At 38.8% G+C, this 24,280-nt stretch overlaps 1 protein-coding gene across 4 annotated transcripts in view; it reads right to left on the bottom strand.

Annotated features, from left to right (window-relative positions):
* Positions 1-4,790: 4,790 nt before the first annotated feature.
* PKIA (cAMP-dependent protein kinase inhibitor alpha) overlaps positions 4,791-24,280 on the bottom strand; it is a 69,433-nt gene continuing 49,943 nt past the window's right edge. For 2 of the 4 annotated variants that reach the window (XM_080929246.1, XM_080929247.1), the window contains 2 exons: positions 11,262-11,439; positions 4,791-8,207 (listed from right to left, as the gene is read on the bottom strand). In XM_080929246.1, coding sequence (XP_080785372.1) covers positions 8,128-8,207; positions 11,262-11,412 — 231 coding nt within the window. In that variant the 5' untranslated portion in view covers positions 11,413-11,439 and the 3' untranslated portion in view covers positions 4,791-8,127. Of the gene's footprint in view, positions 8,208-11,261; positions 11,440-22,139; positions 22,436-24,280 lie in introns of those variants that run through there. The other 2 variants (XM_080929248.1, XM_080929245.1) reach the window with 2 other exon arrangements.

Here is a 24,280-nt window from a genome sequence, read left to right as displayed (position 1 = left end):
TATTTTCTTTCCATTATATAAATTTGTGAGGTGGAACTCATGTGTTGTCTTAGTACCAAGTATTTTTATTTGCTAAGCAACTTTGCTACATGTATATGTATGTGCATGTCCATGTAAACACACACACACACACACACACACACACACACAGACACACACACACACACACACACACACGCACACACAGACACACACACACACACACAAAAACGGTTCTCTATATATGTGGATATATGTATATTCTTATTTTAGAGTAATTTGAGAAATAAAGGTAATTATATAGAGCCTCTTATCTGGAGTCAGAATTTACAACAATTATCTGAAGGAAAAGCACAAGACTTTTACTTCATTCCTATGGAAGGAATTCTTGTGAAATACATGTTGTTAGCAGAGGAACGTTGTTCCTTTTAAAAGGAGGTGTGGACTAGGGCATGGATAGAAAGTAAGGAAGTCCCATCTCCTGTAACCAGGCAGGACTTCCAATGAAGGAGTGGGGACTCACCCAACCACAAAACCTTAGATCCACAATTTGTCCCATCTACAAGATGCTCAGGGATAAAGATGGCGCAGAAATTAAGGGAATGGCACACCAATGACTGGCCCATGCCATGAGGGGTAGCCTACTCCTGACAATGTCAGTAATAATCTGAGACAGGAGCCCAGCATAACTGTCATCAGAGAGGCTTCAACCAGCAACTGATGGAAACAGATGCAGATACCTATAGCCAAACATTAGGTGGAACGTGGGGAATCCAGTGGAAGAAGGGAATAGTGGGAAGAAGAACTGATGGGGTCAAAGACACCACAAGAAAAGAATCAACTAACCTAGCCACGTAGGAGCTCACAGAGATTGAACTGCAAACCAGAGAACATACATGAGACAGAGCTTGGTGCTCTGAACATACTTAAGAGTTGTGCAGCTTTGTCTTTATGTGGGACCCCTAACAGAAAACCAGGAGCTCTGACTCTGTTGTCTACCTTTAGATTCCTTTCCTTCATTAGGCTGCCTTGTCTAGCCTCAATAGGAGAAGGTGCCCCTAGTCTTTCTGCAACTGTCTGTCAAGATTGTTTGATATTCACGGGAGGAGGCATTCCCTCTTCTGAGAAGAAAGGAGGAGGGTTGTGGGTGGAGTTCGAGGGAAGGACCCAGAGGAGAGGAGGGAGTAGAGGTTACAATCAGCTTTCTTCTCCCTCCCAAGTGGGCTTGAATCATCCTCACTTGGGCCCTTTGGCTTGTAAACCTTCTTGATCTCTATGGATTGTATCCTGGAGATTCTGTACTTCTTTGTGGGGGCTAATATCCACTTAGTGTGTACATACCATTCATGTCTTATGGTTCTGGGATACCTAACTAAGGATATTTTTTATTTCTATCTATTTGCCTGCAAAACTTATGATATCCTCGTTCTTAATAGCTGAGTAGTATTCCATTGTGTAAATGAACCACATTTTCTGTATCCAATATTCTATCATGGGACATCTGGGTTCTTTCCTGCTTCTGGCTATCACAAATGAGGCTGTTATGAACATAATGGAGCACATGACCTTGGGAATGGTGGGGAATCTTTTGGGAACACGCCCAGGAGTAGTAAAGGCAGGAGGAATGAGGGAACTGGATAGGAGAGGGAAGGGGCAGAGGAAAGGGGAAGATGATCAGGTATAGAAGAGGGGACCAGGAATGGAGCCCCAATGGCCAGCAGAATGACTAGAAATATAGAACCTTGGGAGGTGGGAGGTGGGGGATCCTCTAAAATGTACCAGAGACCTGGAAGGTGAAAGTCTCCAACTCAAAGTGAGGGACCCAAGATGAAATGCCCAACAGTGTGAAGAGGGAACTTGTAGAATCTACCTCCAGTAATAAGACTGGGCATCAAGTAGAGGGATGGGGTTGCCATCCCACAGTCAAAAATTCTGACTCGGAATTATTCCTGTTTAAAAGGGACAAATATGGAGAAGGGGATGACGGAATGGAGGTCCAGTGACAGGCCCAAGTTGGGGCACATCTCAAGGGGAGACTCTAAGGCCTGACACTATTACTGATGCTATGATGTACTTCCAGACAGGAGCTTAGCATGGCTGTCCTATAAGAGGCCAAACAATCAGCTGACTGAGACAGAAGCAAATACCTACGCCTAACCAATGAACTGAAAGCAGGGACCCTTGTGTTAGGAAAAGGCTAGAAAAAGCTGAGGAAGAGGGGAAGCCAGTGGTCTCAAAAAATCAGGACCACCAATTAAGTGACTAGCTAGTCACCAAATAGCTAGTATAGACAGCATCCACTAGCTAGTCCAAGGTGGCTGACACGGATATAGCAGAGGACGGCCTGGTCTGGCCTCAATGAGAGAAGATACATCTACCTCTTGAGAGAATGTGGAGGCTTGTCAGTGAATGTGTGGGGGTGTGGCAGTATGGGGACATCTTGGAGACTGGGGAAGAGGAATGGATGAAGAACTTTCAACAGGTAGGCCAGGAGGGGGCTAAAGATTGGACTGTAAAAACAGATCAAAGATAACAAGAAAAGGAGAAAGAAAAAAAAAAGAAGGTGCATTCAGGATGTAAAGTAAATAAATAACTTAATGAAATAAAGAAGGAAAGAGGACAGAAAGACAGACATACAGACAAAGAAACAAAAGGAAAGAAAATCTCAGCTGATGCTCTATTTTCTTCTGTCTCTAGCATTTATCCCTGGCTTCTGTGCTCTCTCCTCTGACCCATTTCCTGGAGAGACTATATCAGACATTCTCAACCTGTCACGTTTAACAGCTTTTTGGTCTTCTAGGCTCTCCTACTATGATTGTCTGTTCCACTTCTCCACTTGGCCTAGGTTCTCTCCCCATGTTTAACAAGTACACACTGTGACCTACCCCTACCTTCCTACCTGTGGACATTACTCTAGATCTTTTCTCATCTTGAAATAGAAACAACTAACTTTCTTTCAATGAAATCTTGTCTTAAAAAATAATTCTAGCACATAGAGCTCATTTTTTTTTCCTTTTGAGTGAAATTTCTCCTCAGGAATTTACTTTGGAAGTTCCACATTTCTCTCTTACAGCTATTAATACAATAGTTACCCACTTATAAACTAATGTAATGCACATTTGTCCTCATTTGTTGTAACTGAATTTATTTTAATGAACATTAGGGTTTTATTGTGTATTAACTATATATATATATATATTAATTAAATACTATAATAATAATATATTAAAATATATATTAATTAAGAACATCTAAAACCTAGGGATTATTGAAAATTATCACGGATGTTTACTTATTGAATTTAGTAATATTAAATAAGCTTTAGCTCAGAACATATAAAAAATCTCTTCTTTTTTGTCTAGTCTTTAAAAAAATGTATTTGCTAAAAGCCTCATCATTTCATTGAAAAACCAGTTTAGTGTGTGATCCCCTTTCTTTATTAGCTCTCAATAATACATGATGACATAAATACCGTGGCAAGGGCATACTGGTACCAATTTCAAGGTCTACCTTATCTTTGATGGCAAACAATTATGACATTGATCTTTCAAGTTCAAGAATTGCTTTTCCTCCTATTATTCTGAGCTACATATTAATTCTTTCAAATTATGCATTTAAAATGGGAATTAGGTGCACAAAATAAATTCCAAAAAGAAGAAAAAAAGAGGCAAAATTGGAGAAAAAAAAACCTTTCTAAGTGAGGATAAAGAAGGGATGTGGGAAGGTTGGTAACCCCAGTGGGGAAAATGATAATCCTCATGTCTTCTAATTTGTATAATTTCAATGGTCCTAATTATGCCTCCATTGTATAATTTCAAATTCTGTTGTCTACTGAATTCTGAGTTTTTTTTTTTCTAATTGTACCTATTAGAGAGACATCTCAATAATGATGAATTCTTATTTCTTATCCAGTTTGAAGTTACACTAGATTTCTAGACCTAACATCCTAAACTAGAAAGACATATGATACACCCAGGGAGAGTGTTTCACAGGTGTGTTTTGTTTTTGTGGCTCAAGTAAGACAAATTTAAATATTTACATGGCCCCTTGGCTTAGAGACTTCGGATTTTGACTGATGGATGGCAAATTTTACTTACATCCCACACTGGCTTCTTTTTGGTCTTTTCTACCTGTGGTAAGAATACTATAAATACAAGAGAATATCACAAAGATAAAGGAAGGTATATCCAAATAACCGCTAACACCAAATGTCAGCCACATTGCAGCGAAAACAGGAGTATCAGTGACAATCCTGTCAGTGCTGACTTATCTGACAGCCTGGCAGTGGGGCTGGCAATATGGATGCCTCAGGCCTTGCACTTCTTTCTGGCTGGAGAAATTCTCACATGATAAGGGTATGGGGAGGAGGGAAGGAAGTTAGCAATAATCATATAAGAAGGTGATTCAGGGAAAAGTAGTACATTCGATTCCCTCTCTCTCTCTCTCTCTCTCTCTCTCTCTCTCTCTCTCTCTCTCTTTCTCTCTCTCTCTCTCTGTATTACTGGAGGATATTTTAAAAACTTTTAGCATGTTTGTATACTCTCTCTTAAATACCAAATCAGAAGCACAGGTGTAATGTTGACATTTCAGCTCTGAGTGCAGATGGTTGTGGCAGGCTACAGTGAGGAGCTGGGCTACCAGAGTAAAATGGTCCAGAGGTTTCTAGGGTAAAGGACGGGGAAGTGGAACCAAGAGGCGTGGAGACATGCATCACAAGATGGCTCAGACTGTGTTTCCCTTTCGCATCCTGTCTTACAGTCTTCAGCATCAGGAGATAGTAGGCAGGAAATGATCACTCTCGACCGACGGACTGCATTGTCGAAAACAAGTTCTGCTTTTAATATCAATGAAATGAGCATGCAACACTGCTAAATACAAAAGTCACAGAAGCTCGGGGACAACTTCCCAGGATGCCACTAGTTAGTGGAAGCCGGTTATGGGCCTCCAAGACACCATCAGTTATAGATCCTTTCTTTGTTTAATTTAATGACTATACAGTTTTTTCTTACTACTGTAGGATTCACTCAGAAGCTTGCTGTCCAACAGTTACATTTTTCGTATTCCTCTGAGAAGGATAAAAATGTCTTTTTTTTTCCTACATTGGTTCCTTGCTGTCACGTGTGAGGAGGACTCAGTGGAACATTATTGATAGTGGAATACTACGCTAGTATTCCATGAAAAATGAAGGTCATGATTTCTGTTACAGATCGGGAAGCATTTATGTGAATTCAGGATGAATATGTACGGGCATAAAATATTCTCAGTTTAAGAAAAAAGTCAAACTCATCAAATTCAACAGCTTCTCATTCATTGTTCATGTGTTAAAAATGGAAAAAAAATGTGTTTCTAGGTAATTAAATAAAAAGCAAGAATATTGATTCACTCACATAGCATAAACATAGCATGTAAATGTATAGTTTACATGCCAGAAGTAAACTCTCAAAATAAGCTATAGTTGATTATTAAAATGAAAAACCACAAAGGTAGGCTTAGCCACACGTGTCTTTGGCCCAAAGACATGTGTAAAAACCCAAGAAAGGCTAGTCCATTTAGAAACTTACTCTCCCTCTCTGTAAAATGCAAGCTGAATGAGTGTATATCTAAAGTTTTCTACATAGAGAAACATACTACATAATTAGCTTTAACTTTATAACGTAAAATTTCAAAATTCTGTTGCCAAATAAATATGGGCTCAAATTAGTTTTTTAATCTTGCAAAAATAAGTTCGTATTCATGTTACCTTTCTAATGTGTGAAAGGGGAGCAAGATCAAACTCTAAATGGTGTGTCTGAAGAGGTAAAAAAAAAAGTGTCCTGAATGGCTTGCTTAGTTGGGATAGTTAACCAGCACCCTTTGCTCGGGTTGCCTACTTTTTCATCTGTCTTTACAGATTAATTCCCTATGTTTTATTATATATACAGGTATTAAATGAAAACCAGGAGATTCTATGAACTTTTGCCAATCAAATTTACGCGCTATAGAAAATTCAGAATGTTGATCTTTTTTTTTTTTTTTTTTTTTTTTTTCTTTTTCCTTCCCAGCCAGAGAATCTCTCTGGGATTGAATAGCGGACACAGTGTAGTAGTAAGAGGTGAAACAAAATCAGAAGCTCCATACGCCCTCTCCATTTAGCACTACTTCTATATTTGAAGATTTGAAGACAAAATGGCACCACATGCATTAGTTAATAGGATATCACACAGGGATATAATATAAACCCTTCCACACGGACTCAGCACTGGTTCAACCCTTTACAAGATGCACGTGAAACCAGTTGGGAATTCCACAACTTTAAAAATGAACTTTCTATTCACAAGAGAGTTAAACAAGGACATCAAAACTGTTGGATGTTGTAAATTGATTATCGGAGATTGTCTCAAATGGGCCATGGGTTCACAGCTTTGAGTCTACCAATGGGTAGATGTGTTTCAATTTTAGTTAGCCTCCAGTGAGTTAGATCAAAGCAAGGCCTCTCATATTTACTGTTTTATATCGAGAAACACATAGATATAGATACCATTGCTTGTTTTTCTGGAAAGCATCTACTTGGGGACTAAATGAGATTCATGTACTCCCAGTCAGTAATGAAAGCACGCTATAGGAAGATTTGGGCAGACTTCCTGTGTACCTTGTCTATAACTACAGACTCAGGTTGAGTTCCTACCATACCCAAAGTCTGTCTGTTGAAACACCACTCCCTACTTAACCTGGACCTGTAGCTTTGCTGGCACTCCAGGACCCTTAGGGGCTCTTCTGTTGGGAAGGTCTTATTTCCTGTCTTATTTGCCCTATATAAACCCTGGGCATCTAACTGGATCCTTATCTATTACCAAAGATAGTTGGTTTCATAATACTGACCAGAGGGGGTTACACAGGCCACAGAAATTCCCCATACAAGAATCTGGATGTCAAAACACAGCATAGTCCATCAATCAACAGCATCAGTAAAAGTGTGGTTGGGCGATCATTATTATATCTGAATGCAATTCACACCAATTATTAGTAAAATTTTACAAACATTAAAAAGTGCATAATAACATTTGGGTATGAAAGGGCTGAGTGAGGACATGGAAGAACACATCACAAGGGCTTTACTTTTTAGATGAGTGCACATAGGCTTCGAGGAGAACACTTCCTTCACAAGCTGTCCTCCCGAGTAAAACAGTGGTACCCATCAGTCTGAGAAAAGTGAACCACAGAGCATATTTCCAGGTCTTTGAATTAGCTGACCTTCTTTGTCTACCTTGTCAATTCTTAGAAATTCTTATAATGAAAAAAAAATCTTATAATGAAAGTATTAGCTGAAAAGAACTTATTTGGAAGTACAGTCAATATTGACAGACGGAACGCTGGAACGCTGGTCTGTGTAGATGCTAAGACTGAACTCAGGCAGTATTCACATTAATGGATATTTCCACATGCCTGTAAAACAGAGCAAAGGGGGCTCAGTGTTCTGTCGGGTGTTTTCCTCAGCAGGTATCAAGAGTAAAGTCTTGTTGTACAAAAAGTATGTTCTGCCCCGTGTATGCCACAACACTATGGGAAATTAAAAAGGCAGCCCTTTAAAAATGAGTGGTATAAAAATTCACAGTCATGTACATCATTTTGTTTTACATAAGCGATCAAAGGGCAGTGCTGAGCAGGTATACCGTACGATACAAAATGGTGTAAAATAACACAGCACTCACACACAGGGACATAATGCTAACTGTGCTCTCTGGATGGGTCATCTTGTGAGTCAATACTCCAGCCAGAGATATTGAAACTCTGGGGTTCAGCCAACCCTTTTCAATTAGACACAATTAAATCCTCTGACATCATGAGGGGCCAGATGCTACAGTAATCATCAGCTGGGTCAGTGCTACACTCTACAAGCATTTCATTACATGGTCAAGTGAAAGGACCCATACAAAAATGATATCCAAGCACCGGCCAGGTGATTTCAACCATTGCTAACGACAGAGGTGGGGGAAAGGCTGTGTGCAGACACAGGCTCTGCCCCCACTTGTGACATGGCCACCAATAGCCTCTTGCCATGCATCACAGCCATTTTCTTCCCCTCCGTTTCACCCATGGCCGCAAATCCATCCGAGCAACGCCAGGAGATTTGCCACATGGTCAGGTGTTGATGACCGTCAGAATGGAGTCTTAGCTTTCGGACTTCGCTGCTTCTCCCTGGGCTTCGCCACTTTGTTCTGTGGAGCCTCTCTGTCCATCATCTTCACCTTCTGTGAGAGACAACGAGAAGAGAGGGCAAAGAAAAATCTCATGGTTCCTGACTTTCAGAATACTGGAGACTTCGATGTCTGAAAAGGTTACAGGCAAATGTGTTGTCTTAGAAGTGTACAATGAATGAAATTGTGTGTGTTCACAAGTGACCTGTGAAATGTCTAGGGTCATTAATGACTAGCTATGCTTCTGATAAAGGAAATCCCATGGCAAACCTCACCACTCACGGGTGTGGTTTTACGATCTACAGACATCCAAGGTTCGGGAATGTGTCCCGACTCTCTCATTTGAAGAAATATTTAAAATTTACCTCTCCCATTATTTACAGAACTTTAGGATAACCCACCTGATTTCTCAAATGTTCTATTAAATCCATAATTGATAGTAACAATAGAAGATAAAAGGATTTTGTGCTATTTGGAGTCTCTTGTCCAGCAGTTGCTGGTCCTTAAGAATATGTGTGCAGTGTCAGTCACCTGTCCGTTGTTCATTATGTTCACTACAAACACTAGACTTCAACAGTATTTTCACTCTCTCTCTGGGCAATTAACACATGTGCAAACTCTGGTTGGCCATTCCGATGTCGGCATTGATCATTGGCTACTGCAACCACCATGGCTTGACCAACAAAATACTTTGTGGTGTTGCGGCAACATAAATTCTGTCCATAGTTTCTGAAAGTTTATCATAACTAAAAGGGTAAAGGTAGGTGGACTGGCCATGCTGCTCTCACTTGTATAAAATTCTAAACGAAGATTATCTTTTTTTTTTCTTGAAACAGATATTACTCAGTGGTCCAGGTTGACCTATAACTTCTCAACCTTCTATTTCATCTCTCAAAAGCTACAGTTAGAATTGTACCTTACCTTACTTGGCTCCATCCTTTAGTATTTTAAATGAATGAATGGATTTAGGGTATGTGTGTGTTTGTGTGTGTGTGCATGAATGCACATGCATACATGCATCTGAGTGTCTGTCTCCTGGTACACACTTGCCACCACATACATGTAATGGTCAGAGGACAACATTTGGAAGTGAATTCGTTCCTCTTCTTCAGAAGTGAATTCTTTCCTCCTACCGTGGGATCTGGAATTGGACTAGAGTCATCAAATTTGTGCAACAAGTGTATTTACTCATGGAGTCCTTCCGGTTTCACACTATCCTCTATTCTTCAAATTTACAAATTAAATATCTCAGTATACTCCAGTAATTCTAAGTATTTAGGAAATTAATTTTTATACATAGAGTTTTATCAAAGCACAAGCAAGCAGTGCTTATGCTTCCTCATATACTAGTTGTTATTACTAGAGTCCTGGAGACGCCTTCAAGATGCGCAGAAGGCCTGGATGCAGATAGACAAGCAGAGAATAAGGAGTCTGTTTATGAGAGACACGTTTGATAACCCAGTGAAGGGAGTCATATCTGGGTCGAGGACAGACAGTACAATACCGAAGGATGAAAGCAACTGTATAAATACCAGATGAGAAACCCAACTCCCAGGAGGACTGGAGCTTTCTGGTGCTTGAGGACACTTCTTATGATTTATCATCACACTGCAAGCAGAAATGTGGTTAAATGATGCCTGTAAACTAATGAAGAGGAGTGATGTGGCTGAATGTGTATTCCAAGGAAATAGAGACAAGTGTATTAAGTCTGCTTTTAGATATGTCATATTTTATAGCTTAGACATTCATATTGATTATTATTCTTTGTTCTGTGCACGCAGAATGGTAAAGTCAGTGATGTTAACGGGTTGCCTAGTTCTAGACTTTATGGTTTGGAGAGAAACTGAAAAATGGGAATCTAAGATGTTCTCTTGTATGAAAATGACCTCAAGCTAGCAGTTCCCATTGATGGGCAAAACAGAAGAAACTACTCTATGGCTCAAAAGTGCCAATTTTAAGACTTCTTGAAATTCATTCAATAACTTAAAATTGAGTATTTATGTAAGGATTAATATATAAATCTCTTAAAAGAAATAAGCAAATCTTCTATACCACAAGGAAACTGTATTTACTCATTGCAGGGCCGTAAATTGAAATGATGCCTGATAGTCTTTCTCCAAAGGGCATTGAGAGTTAAGTAGACATAATGGTGGAGAAAGAATGAGCCCTAGCATGTGCAGGTCTGTGCAGTTCGAAGCCGTGCTGTCAACATCTGTCATTAATCTATAACTGACATGGAGTCTCTGAGCTTCAGTACCCGAGAAAAATTCTGTCATTAAAAATCACAACCACAACCTCACTCATTTCCCAACAATCTATAGACTTCCGCAATGTACTATTAGAGCAAAGTCCTAATGAATGATCCAAACAGAGTCAGAAATAGCGAGTTCTTATGTGTATAACACTGTGGTTCCTTGATTGTGAACTCTTTTTTTTTTTAAATTTAATCATTATGTCGTGCTAGTCTTCTTAATAAACTTGAAAAAGCTATGGTTGGAAGGACTACATCAAATATTTTAATGTATTAAAGAATACTTGTTTTTCAATAGTAATGCCAGGTGACTAAACACATTTTTCCCCCCACAAAACCATCCAATCATGAACATTTAAAAAACACGTTATCTAAGAAGCACTTATATAACAACCTTTTTGATTTCCAGTCTCAATAAAAATGGCTCTAAGGTACCTCTTTGAAATAATTCTTTGAGGTCTATCTGACTCAGTTGTGCATCTTTGTAAGTTTGTGTGAAATGGAGGAGGTTCTCAGAGTTGTTCGTGGCAGAAATTGTAATTCTGCTAAGGTTTTCTCATAAGTAATCACTAAGTTTTTTAGATATTGATGTTTTTACTGTGGTTTTAATTTTTGAATGAAAAGTCCCTGAAAAATGGAGGAATTGGGGAATAACCATACTTTCATTTTGCCTGAAATGTTTTTATCTGTGTCATCTATTTCAAAGAAAGCATTTTTGACTGTTACTATTTAGTTTTGGTGTTTTATTTGCTTGTTTTGTTATTTTTTTGTTGGTGTTTTTTTTTTCCCCCTAATCTCAGGTAGGAAAATGCCAAATCATTCCATGTTCCTAGAAAGGTGAACATTGAGTGACTCACCTGTCTTGTTGATATCAAGACCTGCTAATTTCAAAGCTAATTCATTGCTGTTGCCACTTGCAGAGGAAACCAGGATATCATGTATTGCATTTCTTCTCCCTGTTCTTCCAGAAGCAATAAAATCTGCATACGTAGTTTCCACATCAGTCATTGCTAACAAATATCCACATAGCAGGGACTACAAGAGAAAGCACGGTGAATAAGTGAATGCAATGGCAGTCAATAGCCAATATTTAACACAGAGAGATTAATGAATGCCTTATAAAATGAACAAGGAACAAATGTTTAGAGGTAGTGTTTTGACTCTTGTCTGAAACATTTATATCAAATGACAAGAATGACCAGCAAGACAGGAATACCCAAAAGGTGCAATAGTGACACCCACGCCCTGGCAGTAAATAACATGTCCCTAACTGCCACTTTTCTAAATCAGCGTATTCTAAATGTTTACTCTTACACTCACAGATAAATATAATTCTTGACCTTTACTGTAGAAATTTTCTTTTGCGACAACAGAAAAAAAAAAAAAAAAAAAAAAGGCAATCCAAATGCAAAGCTGTTCTTGAACATAGCCTCAATTCATACAAAACCAACCCAATTTCTGAACTTAAGATTCAAGGATCACTACTGAAGAGACTGGGAGTTGGGTTGTAAGAGTCAAATGAATAAATAAATAAATAGATAAATAAATAAATAAATAAATAAATAAATAAAGTTTGGTGTGAGACTAGTTTACTAGAAACATCCAAAAGGTTATATTTTGATGAAGTCTCATCAACATGGCTTTATTTTTTAGTCACTGTTTTATCTCTGTGAAGACATACCATGGCCCAAGCTACTCTTATAAAGAAAACATTTAATTTAAGGCTTGGTTACAGTTTGAGAGGTTATTTTGTTATCATCAAACCACCACAAATGCCTAAACAAAACCTGGATAATACAGAGAACAGTGAATATGTTAACAAAGAAAGGCGAAAGTTCCTAGGGCTTCAACCCTTGACAAAGAATTTTGGCAGCTGGGGAGTGCTAAGAGTAGGAGAAACAGTCTTTTCAAGGGAAGATCCTTTAAACTGGCTATCCAAGTCAGTGGCTCATCATAAGATAATATACATACATGTATAATCCAGTCAAGCAGGTTGTATTTATGCATTTGGGTATATATGTAAAAATTAAAGCAAAAGAGGCCACAGATTTTGAGAGAGAGAGCTAAATGATTCATGGGAGAAGTTGGAGGGAAAAAGATGTAATTAAAAACTACAAAAACAAGAGAAAGGCCACATACACATAGAAGCTGAACAATGTTCTACTTAATAATAACTTTGTCAAGAAAGAAATAAAGAAATTAAAGACTTTTAAGAATTTAATGAAAATGAAGATACAACATACCGAAACTTATGAGACACAATGAAAGAAGTGCTAAGAGGAAAACTCATAACTCTGAGTTCCTCCAAAGAGAAACTGGAGAAAGCACACACCAGCAGCTTGACAGCACTTCTGAAAGCTCTAGAAAAAAAGAGAAGCAAATACACCCAAGAGGAACTTAGGGCTGAAATCAACCAAGTAGAAACAAAAACTATACAAAGGGAAAACAAAAAACAGGAGCTGGTTCTTTGAAAAAAATTAACAAGATAGATAAACCCTTACCCAGAATAACCAAAGGGCACAGAGACAGTATCCAAACTAACAAAAACAGGAGACATAACAACAGAAACTGAGGAAATTCAAGAAATCATCAGATTCTACTACAAAAGCCTATATCCAACAAAACTGGAAAATATGGAGGAAATGGACAATTTTTAAAATAGGTACCAGGTACCAAAGTCAAATAAGGATCAGATAAACCATCTGAACAGTCCCATCACCCCTAAAGAAATAGAAACAGTAATTAATTCTCCCAACCCCTGCCCAAAAAAGCCCAGGACCAGATGAATTTAGTGCAGAATTCTATCAGACCTTCAAAGATAATAACAATACTCATCATATCATCCAACAAAAATAGAATCAGAAATTAGTTGAATGAAGTCAAAATTATGCTTATATCTAACCACACAAAGCCCAACAAAGAATGAGAACTTCAGACCAATGTCCCTTATGAACACAGATGTAAAAAGAATAAAATTCTCGCCAACCAAATCAAGAACTCCTCAAAATGATCATCTACCATGATCAAGTAGGCTTCATCCCAGGATGCAATGATGGTCCAATATACAGAAATCATCAAGGTAAATGCACTATATAAACAAACTCAAAGAATAAGAACCCCACTTGACCATGTCATGAGATGATGAGAAAGCATTTGACAAAATTCATGTTAAAAGTCTTGGAAATATCAGGAATTCAAGGCCCATACCTAAACATACTAAAAGCAATATTCAGCAAACCAGTAGCGAACAACAAACTAAATGAAGAGAAACTTGAAGGAATCTTACTAAAATCAGGAACTAGACGAGGCTGCCTATTCTATCCCTACCTATTCAATATAGTAATAGCCAGAGTGATTAGACACCAAAAGGAGGTAAAAGTGATACAAATTGAAAAGGAAGAAGTTAAAATATTACTAATTGCAGATGATATGATAATATACTTAAGTGAACCCAAAATTCTACCAGAAAACTCCTGCAGCTGACAAATTTAGCAAAGTGCCTGGATACAAAATAAACTCAGGCAAATCAGTAGCCTTCCTCTATTCAAAGAATAAACAGGCTGAGAAAGAAATTGGGGAAACAACACCCTTCACAATAGCCACAAACAATGTAAAATACCTTGATGGGATCCTAACCAGGCAATTGAAAGATCTGTTTGACAAGATCTTCAAGTCTCTGAAGAAAGAAATCAAAGAACTCAGAAGATGGAAAGATCTCTCATAGTCATGGACTGGAAGGATAAACATGGCTATTTTGCCAAAAGCAAGCTATAGATTCAACCCAATCCCCATCAAAATTCCACTCAATTCTTCATAGAGTTAGAAAGAGCAATTTGCAAATTCATCTGGAATAACAAAAAACCTAGGATAGCAAAAACCATTCTGAACAATAAAAGAACTCCTGGGGGAATGAAGATCCCCAACCTCAAGCTGTATTACAGAGTAGTGATTAAAAACTGTATGGTATTGGTACAGAGACAGGCAGGGAGATCAATGGAATAGAATTGAAGACCCAGAAATGAACCCACACACACCTATGGTCATTTGATCTTTGGCACTAAAACCATCCAGTGAACCAAAAGACAGCATCTTTAACAAATGGTGCTGGTTCAACTGGCAGTCAGCAGATAGAATGTAAATCGATCCTTTCTTATCTCCTTGTACAAAGCTCAAGTCCAAGTGGATCAAGGACCTCCCCATAAAACCAGATAAGCTGAATCTAATAGAAGAGAAAGTGCCTCAAACACATAGGCACAGATCTTTACCAATCCTTCGTCAGTTAGAGGACTAATATCATATAACTCAATATGTTATACTCCAGAGAATCAAATGACCTATTAAAAATTGGGGGACAGAGCTAAATAAAGAATTCTCAACTGAAGAATATCAAATGGCCAAGAAGCACCTAAAGAAATGTTCTACATCCTTAGTCATCAGGGAAATGCAAATCAAAACAACACTGAGATTCCACCTCATACCTGTCAGAATGGCTAAGATCAAAAACTTGGTGACAGCAGATGCTGGTGAGGATGTGGAGAAAAAGGAAGATTCCTCCATTGTCTGTGGGATTACAAGCTGGTACAACCTCTCTGGAAATCAGTCTGGTGGTTCCTCAGAAAACTGGACATAGTACTACCTGAAGACTGAGCTATACCACTACTGGGCATATACCCAAAAGATGCTCCAAAATAAAACAAGAACATATGCTCCACTACTTTCATAGCAACCTTATTTATTTATAATAGCCAGAAGCTGGAAAGCATCCAGATGTCCTTTAACAGAGGAAAAGATACAGAATATGTGGTACATTTACACAATGGAAAACTACTCAGATATTAAAAACAATGAGTTCATGAAATTCTTAGGCAAATGGATGGAACTAGAAAATATCATTCTTAGTGAGGTAACCCACTCACAAAAGAACTCATATGATATGCTCTCACTGATATGTGTATATTAGCTCAAAAGCTTGGAATGCCCAAGAAACAATCCACAAACTACATCAAGATCAAGAAGTTGGAAGACCTAAGAGTGGATGATTCAGTTCTTCTTAGAAGGGAGAACAAAATATTCACAGGAGTAAGTTCAGAGACTGAAGGAAAGGTCTTCTAGAGGCAGCCCCACCCGAGGATCTATCTTATATATAGTCACCAAACAAGGACAATATTGTCGATGTCAAGAAGTGCATGCTAACAGGAGCCTGGTATAGGTGTCTCCTGAGAATGTCTGCCAGAGCCTGAGAAATACAACCAACCATTGGACCTAAAATGGGGTCCCCAAAAGATAATTTTGAAAAAGGACTGAAGGAGCTGAAGAGGTCCTCAACCCCATAGAAGAACAACAATATCAACCAACCTGCCTGACCTGCCCGCTCAACCAGAGCTCCCAGAGACTAAACCACCAACCAAAGAGCACACATGGAGGGACCCATGGCTCCATCCACATATGTAGTAGAGGATGGCCTTATTGGGCATCAAAGAGAGGACAGGTTCTTGGTCCTGTGAAGGCTCAATGCCTCAGTGTAGGGAAATGCCTGTGTGGGGAGATAAGAGGGAATAGGTGGATGGTTGTGGGAACACTCTCATAGAGGCAGGGGGAGGGGAGAAGGAATTGGCTAATTCTAGAGGGGAAACCAGCCAAAGGGATAACATTTGATATGTAAGTAAAGACAATATTCAATAAAAAAATTAAAAGATGATCTAATTATAATTATAAAACACCATAACAATTATTTAAAAAGATCTAAATTCTAATGGGCTAGAATTATAGCCCTGTGGTAGAACACACATTTGATACACATAATGTCCTGCTTTTCACCCCAGAGTTATGAAAAATAAAAGTAAAAACAAGGGAAACTAGGACCCTGCCTGTGCTCAGGAATCAGTATCCAGTGCTTTGACCTTTACTCCAAGTAGTCAGTGTTGACTTAGAGTCTAAGAGAGTCAGAAATAAGAAACTTAACCAATGCAGTAAGAACTTCCTGAAAAGGGCCTAGGACTAGATTCAGCCCATATGTCATGGCTTTATTCATGACTTACATTTTAACATTCTCCTTAGAGAAATTTATTTTACAAATTACACTTTAAAGCCCTGTTATAGGGCTGAATTGGAGATAAGGCAGTGGTTGAGTGATGTTATGCAGTCCACACGTGAGCCTTCAGCAAGTGCACAATTTACAGAAAGGCTACCACTCTCTGGGAAATGGACTCAGAGTTTGTGTTCTAACATCACCCCTGCATCAGGAATTCCAAACACTGCTGACCAATACTGCTGTAGCCCAGGAGGATGCCTCTTATGTTCTGTAGGTGAGCAATGGCCTGAGATGAGCGAAACACTCCTTGACATGCAATTTTGACTGAGCAGAATGAATTAAAGGGAACTTGCCCAACACAATCTCTGATACAGAAACATCAAGAATGATACAGTTAAGTTAAACAAGTGTCCCCTAAAGGCCCAGGTGTTGGATAAGACTATGTGGAAAGTTATCTAAGATGGATATACTTTAGGTATCAAATTATTAAGTATGTGGCAAGGAAAATACAGAAGAAAAAACAAAGAAAAGGTAGATGGAAAAAAGAAAACAAAAGGCCTGGACAGCAGCACATCATAAAACTGAGCATTGTCAACATCCGTCGGAAACTGTAGGAGTAGTTTAGTTGGAAGAGTAAGCAGAGGTGACAAGCAGGGGTGACATGAAGTCCTTCCAGTATCTAGTAGGAAGAGCTAGGGAGACTTGCTGAGTCAGCCATGCTGGAGTTGCAGACTGGGGGACTGCCAGGCAGAGCAGAGCAATCGCTTACTGGATGAGCTTCTCCTTCCAGTTCCCACATGGACATTTTTATACTATTAGATAATAGCAACCTCTATTCAGATGGTATCTCTTCTAGCTGTTATTACGGAGACCTTTTCAATTAAGTTAGATTCATTTTTAATTTCACTAAATGTATTCTATTTATATCATTTCTATCTCTCCCTCTAACTCTTCCCATGCCCCACTTGTTCATTCCCAACTTTTATTATTATTATTATTATTATATACTTACATATATAACAATAATTAAGTATTGTTATATGTACATATAAATATAATGAGTCCACTTACTGCTTTTGAATATATGTAACTCTCATCCCTAATCAAAGAGATTTTCTTTTACAGAATATGGAGACCACCACAGAATGTCTCAACTGGCCAAATGCAGAGAACTAACTATGGGGTGTCCCGCTCCAACTGATAGATCTACAGCATAACACCCACATCCACGCTCCAGGGACATGGTGGGGGAGGTGACACAAGGGTTAGAAGAGCAAGAGTACCAGGGCACCCCCTTTGCAGTGGAATAGTATCTTCTGTATATGACAGACGCTTCACTCATAAAATCTCAATAATTTGGATGCCCAATAACAACCTGAACAGTGACAACACCAGCTGGAACACCAACACAGAAAGAGAAACTCACTGTCTCTATTTTTAGAAGAAGAGCTACGGGCTCCTGATGACTTCCGGGAGATGAAGAATTAGTCTTTCCTAGGGACACACCCTCTGGTTTTATAATACCAAATGGTGAGCTCTAAAAACATATACACACAACATATCTAATTGGTGTTAGTTGTTTGCCGTCTTCCTTGCTCCATGCCAAAGAGCTAGGAGACCACCTGCTTTCTGATAGGGGATTCTAGAGGACGCTGTTTACATTCCCAGAGGGCTTTGTCTGTAACGTTAAACTGTACAGAACAAATGACCAGGATGTGATTTATCACAGTCATTTAGACCCAGAACATGTCACTAGTGGATATAGCAAGATGTAATAGAAGAGAGGTACATCCTTAAAAGCAAATAATGCTGATGCAAGTTCTGGGACCCTGGGTCCTCCTCCTCCTCCTCTTTGTTTTAGCTTTCTGGCTACCAGGAGGTGTATAACTTCTTACATCACATGGAGCTACCATGATGCCTAGCTACACCGGCAAAGCACTAGGACCTGGTCACCGAAAAGCATAAAACCATGGGCCAGATAAATCTTTTTCTTTATTTGCTGCCTGCATTTTCTTCCTCGAAGGTGAAGAATTTGGAGTGTAGTTTGTTGCTCTGCCAGTTAGTCACGAAGTGAGTTGTAGAGAAAGCTCTAACTATTTTGCTCTTAATTATTAATTAGTAAAGAAGTGCATTGGATAATGTGTTAACTAATGTGCTTCAAGCGAGAAGGTGGTAATAATGGTTTCTTTCAATTACTTTATTTCCAAAATCTTGTATTTGGAAATCCCCTACTCTGGCCATGAGCACTCCAGCTTTCCTTTCGTTTCATACTTTGTAAATGAAGAGCCTGTTCTTCATTCTGTCTCACTAGGTACAGCACCATGAGAACTAGAAGCTCACTGGTTCATGTCTCTTCATGTAAGTAGCAGGAAGTCCCTTTGCTCTATTATGATCACTGCCTTCCTACCTTTGCTTCCTGCTGAGAAAACAGCCCAGCACACTTTCTTTGATCTCATTACCAGGTGGCTATTACCAGAAAAAGTCACACAACTGTGCCAGTTGGCTCAACTAGACATTTCTGACTATTATTAGTCTGTACTTGGAGTTGCACAAATTCTCTTATTCACCTCTAGGTGACTCTTCCTTGTGCTCTGATCCACGGGGCAGACAAACAGCCCTTTTTAGACTACACATCAAATATCGTCTGTTTTCAGTGATGGCTCCATCTTTCTTTACTAAAAGGATACAGGACATTGGCTTTATGTTTTCTCAAAGTTCTTCCCCAACCTTTATTCTCAGTGTTGCCTTTCTTTGCTGGTGAATTGTTGTTTTCCTACCTTCCCTCTGTCCCACCTGCCTGCCCACCTTCCTTCCTTCCTCTCTCCCTCCCTTCCTCCCTCCCTCCCTTCCCCCTTCCTCTTTTCCTTCCTGCATTTCTTTTTGAGATGTGCTATTGATTTTCTTTTAACCATCTCCCATATCATCACCCACATGCTATAACATCATACACCATGTTTAGTACATTTTTGTTTATTTTTCACCCTTGAAATCAATACTTAATTATTTCTCAATTAATAGTGGTTTTTAATCACGTATATTTTATTATATTTTAAATGCTGCTTCCAGACCAATCTTAAGCCACTTGAAAACCCCCCAAAGTCTCACCCAGAGTCTATAAATTCTTAAAATTAGAATTCCTTTTAAGGCTGAACGGCTCCAGTTTCTTCAGATTTTACTTCGCCATGCACAGCGATGCTTGGTATAACAAAGACTACAGCTCACTGTTTTTCAGAGATCAGTGATGGTGCGTTTGCTCAAATCTGTCGCTCCATCTCGAAATCGGTTCCCAAATAAATCTGCTTGGTGGAACAGACTGACCCCTCAGAACTCAGCTGGAACGCATCTTTTTTTTATCACTTTCCCCATTTTCAGACAACACTTTGTAAGTCTGGACTTTGTCCGTAGGAAGCATTGGCAGCACCGCGGTGATCTATCTTTCTAAATGGAGAGCAGCTATGACAAGTCAAGAACTTAACGAGATGGAAGCAACGTCGCATATACTCTCTCAGTTGCAGAATGAATATGAGATAAAGTGCAAGGGGAATCCACTGGAGATACCAGGGCAGAAAGGGAGGGAGTGGGAGGAATGCGGAGGGTAGTGGAGCGACAGATGGAGAAAACACAAGTGCCACGTGCACAAAAACTCTCAAAAGTCAGTCTTGTCATTTGTTTGCTAAAACTCCAATTTGAAAAAGAAAACTCGTGTTCCATAATTTTTACATTATGCATTTCCAACATAGTCACTTGCATAGTGTGGGTCTTAAATGAGTAAAGGTAAGGCAAATTTCCTCTCATCAGTAGTCACACAGACTGTCCCTGCTTCCTGAGGATGGCAGCTGACGGAATCCTAAAACTGGAGCCACTTCAACCTGGATGATTCCATTTATGCAGTCTGAGGATGGTGTGACTCAACCTTTTGCCCATCTATACCTTGTTACTTAAATTTTTGTAATGTAGGTTCAAAACTCCTATCACATTCCTTTTACGTCTTTCGAGGCTGTTTCTGAGTCACTCATAATGCTTTAACAGTGCAATAATTAAACTCTACTAGTTACAAGGATATTGTCTTTAGCTACAGCACCATTAGCAATCCGATATTTAGTTTCTACATTACCCTGAAGCCTTAGAACTGAATAAAAACATCAGCCTCTGGATATACCTATAAGTATCTAAGGACAAAAGGGGCGAGAGAAAAACACTTTTTCTAGTTTCTGTTCTCAGTGAGTGTCTTTTTAAAATAGTTTCTCAAAGCATGACATAAAAGAAAGAACACAAGTATTGTTTATCATCTGGAAAAAAAAGATAAAAATCAACACCTCATCTCATCTTTTAAATGACCCTGAAATCTTATGCAGACCATGGCTTAAAAGCCAGGTCTTATTTTATAAAGGCAATTCCTTGACGACTTCCCATGGCTCTTTTTGTCTGTAGACTGTCATGACATGTGGGGTTTGTCTAACTCACTCTGTTGCTGCTGAGTTTGAGAAGATCTGCAGTATCAGAGTGAAGCGGATAACTGGTTATATTTCCAATAGAAAGTATGAAAGAAAAGATACTGAACCAGGAACTGGAAAGTCTATCACGGTGAACAGAACTGACTGCCTTGAACTCTCCTTTACCTCACTCTTAGCTAATGGGTGTATGCTGGGACAAACAGGGGTCTGGGGATTATGCAGGTGTGTTGTCATTGTCCTCAGCTGGCTGCACACAGATTGGACATGAGTTGAGTCTTCAACAGTGAGACCCAGGGAAGAAGCATGATTCCTGTAGAAGCCTCTCCTCTTAAATACTTTCGTATCACTTGTTAGACTTATGTGTGGAATCTACATCCAAAGTAAGCTGTATACCAAACACTAGGCATTTCATTTCAGTCCTCACCTTAATAATTATATTAGCTATTAATAGAAAATTAATATTTTAAAAAGACGTTAATTAGATAAACAATAGATTTATGATAACAGAAAATAGTTTACAGGCATAAGATGAACATATGCAAGGCAGAAGAAATGCAGGTCCATTTACAGATAGAACATAGCTAATTTAATTCTACGCATGTCTTTCCATTAGTATTTTTGTTAGTACACTTAGGTTCCCAAAAGTGCATGTTTCCCCACACACGATGCCTTCCCTCACCCAAATCAACTATTTAGGCATAGGTCTCTTTACTGATTCAGCTACCAAAGATCCAGAGATGTCTTTTACAAAAACCATATCGCCTCATGGGGAACAAGCTTTTGCTAGGACATTCTGTAGAATTGTCACTGAAAGTTCTAACTAACATGTCTAGAAACAGGAAGGAAAGAAAGAAATAAGGAAAACAACATCATCAAATAAGTTCTAGCAGCTGACAAAGGATCAGCAGAGGGGCAATAAGCATTTATTCTAACTGTATCAAATAAAAAGAACCCCCCTGAAAAAACAGTAATAATGGACTTTAGTTCCTATTTGTGTGGCTATATTTAGAATTTTCTAGACATTAATGATAATTTACTGCATATAGACATAGAATATGCTACATTTCTCTATCCAGTTATGTAAAGTTATATATTAATTAAAGTCTGGAGTGGGGGAGGGAAGATATCTCATTTTTAAATATCGAGCTACCAAATAGATTAAATTTAAAATGTAAATTTCAAAAAGTGATATTTAATGCAATTCAGTCAACATTTACGAAAAAGTAATAGTCATGCTAATAGTCTCCTACCTTGAGTAAGCCCCTCCCTCTGACTGTAAAGGAAGTGATCGGCGTTCTCAGGAAACGTTAAACGTAAGGGGACATTCTGAAGTAACGCACACGGATGGTTTGGGGACTTTTTATGCCCTTTATGTCCTGTCATATCATAGTGCGACTATTCGCTGACAGAAACCAGACTTTCCTCTAGCAGAAATTACAGATTTAGTTAGGTTTCAAGAGCCTCATAGCCGCATGTACTTACGGCTCCTATCCTAAATTGAAGCTTTTCACATCGGTGTATCCTAGAAGAAGCTGAGCCTATGAAGCTGCTCAGACGATTTTTATAGTGACATTGAGTCATGAGCCAAATGGTGACTGAAGAACATGCTAATTTTACTTCTGTAAATGGGACACATGAAATGGGAGTCGCAGGCTTGGAAGGGAGACTGGTACGACTGTCACCTCTAGCATGAACAATGCAGTTCTCAAGATGAAGTTTAAAAGTCAGAAACAGAAAAAAAAAATGCATCGCTCCACTCTCAAGTTCAATGGCAAAGTCTCTCCAGTGTTAAAATAATGAAATCACGTGCAGTTTCCTGTGTGCTCAGTACTCATTGTACATTGGAGTCTTCTGTCTACCACTCCCCTGCCTTCTGAATGGTGGTTAAGAACTCCAATATGTGGAACAAATCTGCTAATATTTACCTTGTGAAAAACGAAAGAACTGGTCAAATATCCGTATTTATTAATTCCCTGAAAGATACTAGCAATCCTAATACATATTTACATAAACATTTGTATTGGACAGGGAGTATGTTTTCAAAAGCAAAAAAAGAGATGACAGAAACTCTGTACAGTTTTATATGTGGAACGCTGGTTTTTATAAATGTTTGGCTTAATGAGGGACATCTGGCTTCTCAAATGTGCGTCTGCTCTAGACCTGTTGCAATATGTTGCTTCCATCGAGGTACGTGAGGAAAAAAATCTGTCCCCATAAAGATTTTTTTCTTTTAGGTTTACAACAATCAAGAGAACTTTAATCACCTATTCAGATAATTGTGAAGGTTTGTACAATGCGGACTCTTAGAGCACAAGTCAATGTTTCCCACCCCTGTCTGCTAATGTCTCTAACATCTGCCTCTTTTGTTCTTGCAAGCACACCTGTGCATGCACACTCACAATACTGGGCATCCTCACTCTTTGCATTTATAGGTTTACCAGTACCGAGTCAGGTAAATTGTTCGAATAGTTATAGTTTCTATTACACAACCTATAATTGTTAATCCCACCTGTATTCTCATAAAGCTTTCTGATGCCAGATATAGGGCCAAATGTGACATTTTTCAAGAATCATCATGTTCATCTGAAAGCGTGGATATTGCAATCACAAAGCTTTTCAAGACAACCTTCGAAAAACACCCAGGCACAAACAACCCCCATAGAGGCTATGAGAAATGGTGACCCACAGGTCTGCAATGGGACCGAGCAGCTGCACAGGTATTTACTAAAAACAACCAGGTATTTTGATACTTGGCAACAGCACTTCGTGAGACTTTTCATTTAGCACATGAAATTCTGAGAACAAATGCACTCCAAGAGTGAGACTCAGTAAAATGAATGCTCTTTTGTTGATCTGTCAAATGTAGTAATTGGTGGTGATGGTGAGTGGATTCTCAGGAAAGTTCCACGTCACTGGTTTGATTCGTTCAAAGTCGGCAACAGTTTTCCCACAGTGCCGCACACCCACCATTGGTATAAATGTCAGCCTACCTTTTGCTTTTGTGAATACATTTTATTTATTTATTTGTTTGTTTGTTTGTTTGTTTGTTTGTTTACAAATTCTTAGGTTGGCTGGTTATATCATATTGCTATTTGATTATTTTAATGCCCTCATATATTTAGCCAATCAAAAGTTTACACTAAGAAAATACAGCTTACAACTATTAACAAAACCAGAGGCCCTATCTATTTTGGGAGCTATTTTCAGTACATTTAAGTATCCAGTGGCTTTTCAATGTACTCACTTTTGCTCACCTAATACTTTCCCCTTTGCTCTTATCCCTAATGATCATTTCTGTGGGTTTTGTTGTTGTTGATTTTTAAACCATATTTATATCATTTTTTTTCTTTTACTTTCTACAGGGAATCTTACCGGACAGCTTAGTGGGGGA

This window comes from Micromys minutus (assembly GCF_963924665.1).
Source record: "Micromys minutus genome assembly, chromosome: 15".
NCBI lineage: Eukaryota > Metazoa > Chordata > Mammalia > Rodentia > Muridae > Micromys > Micromys minutus.
Note: the sequence above shows the minus strand (reverse complement) of the source record. Positions and strands in the feature narration are given on the sequence as shown.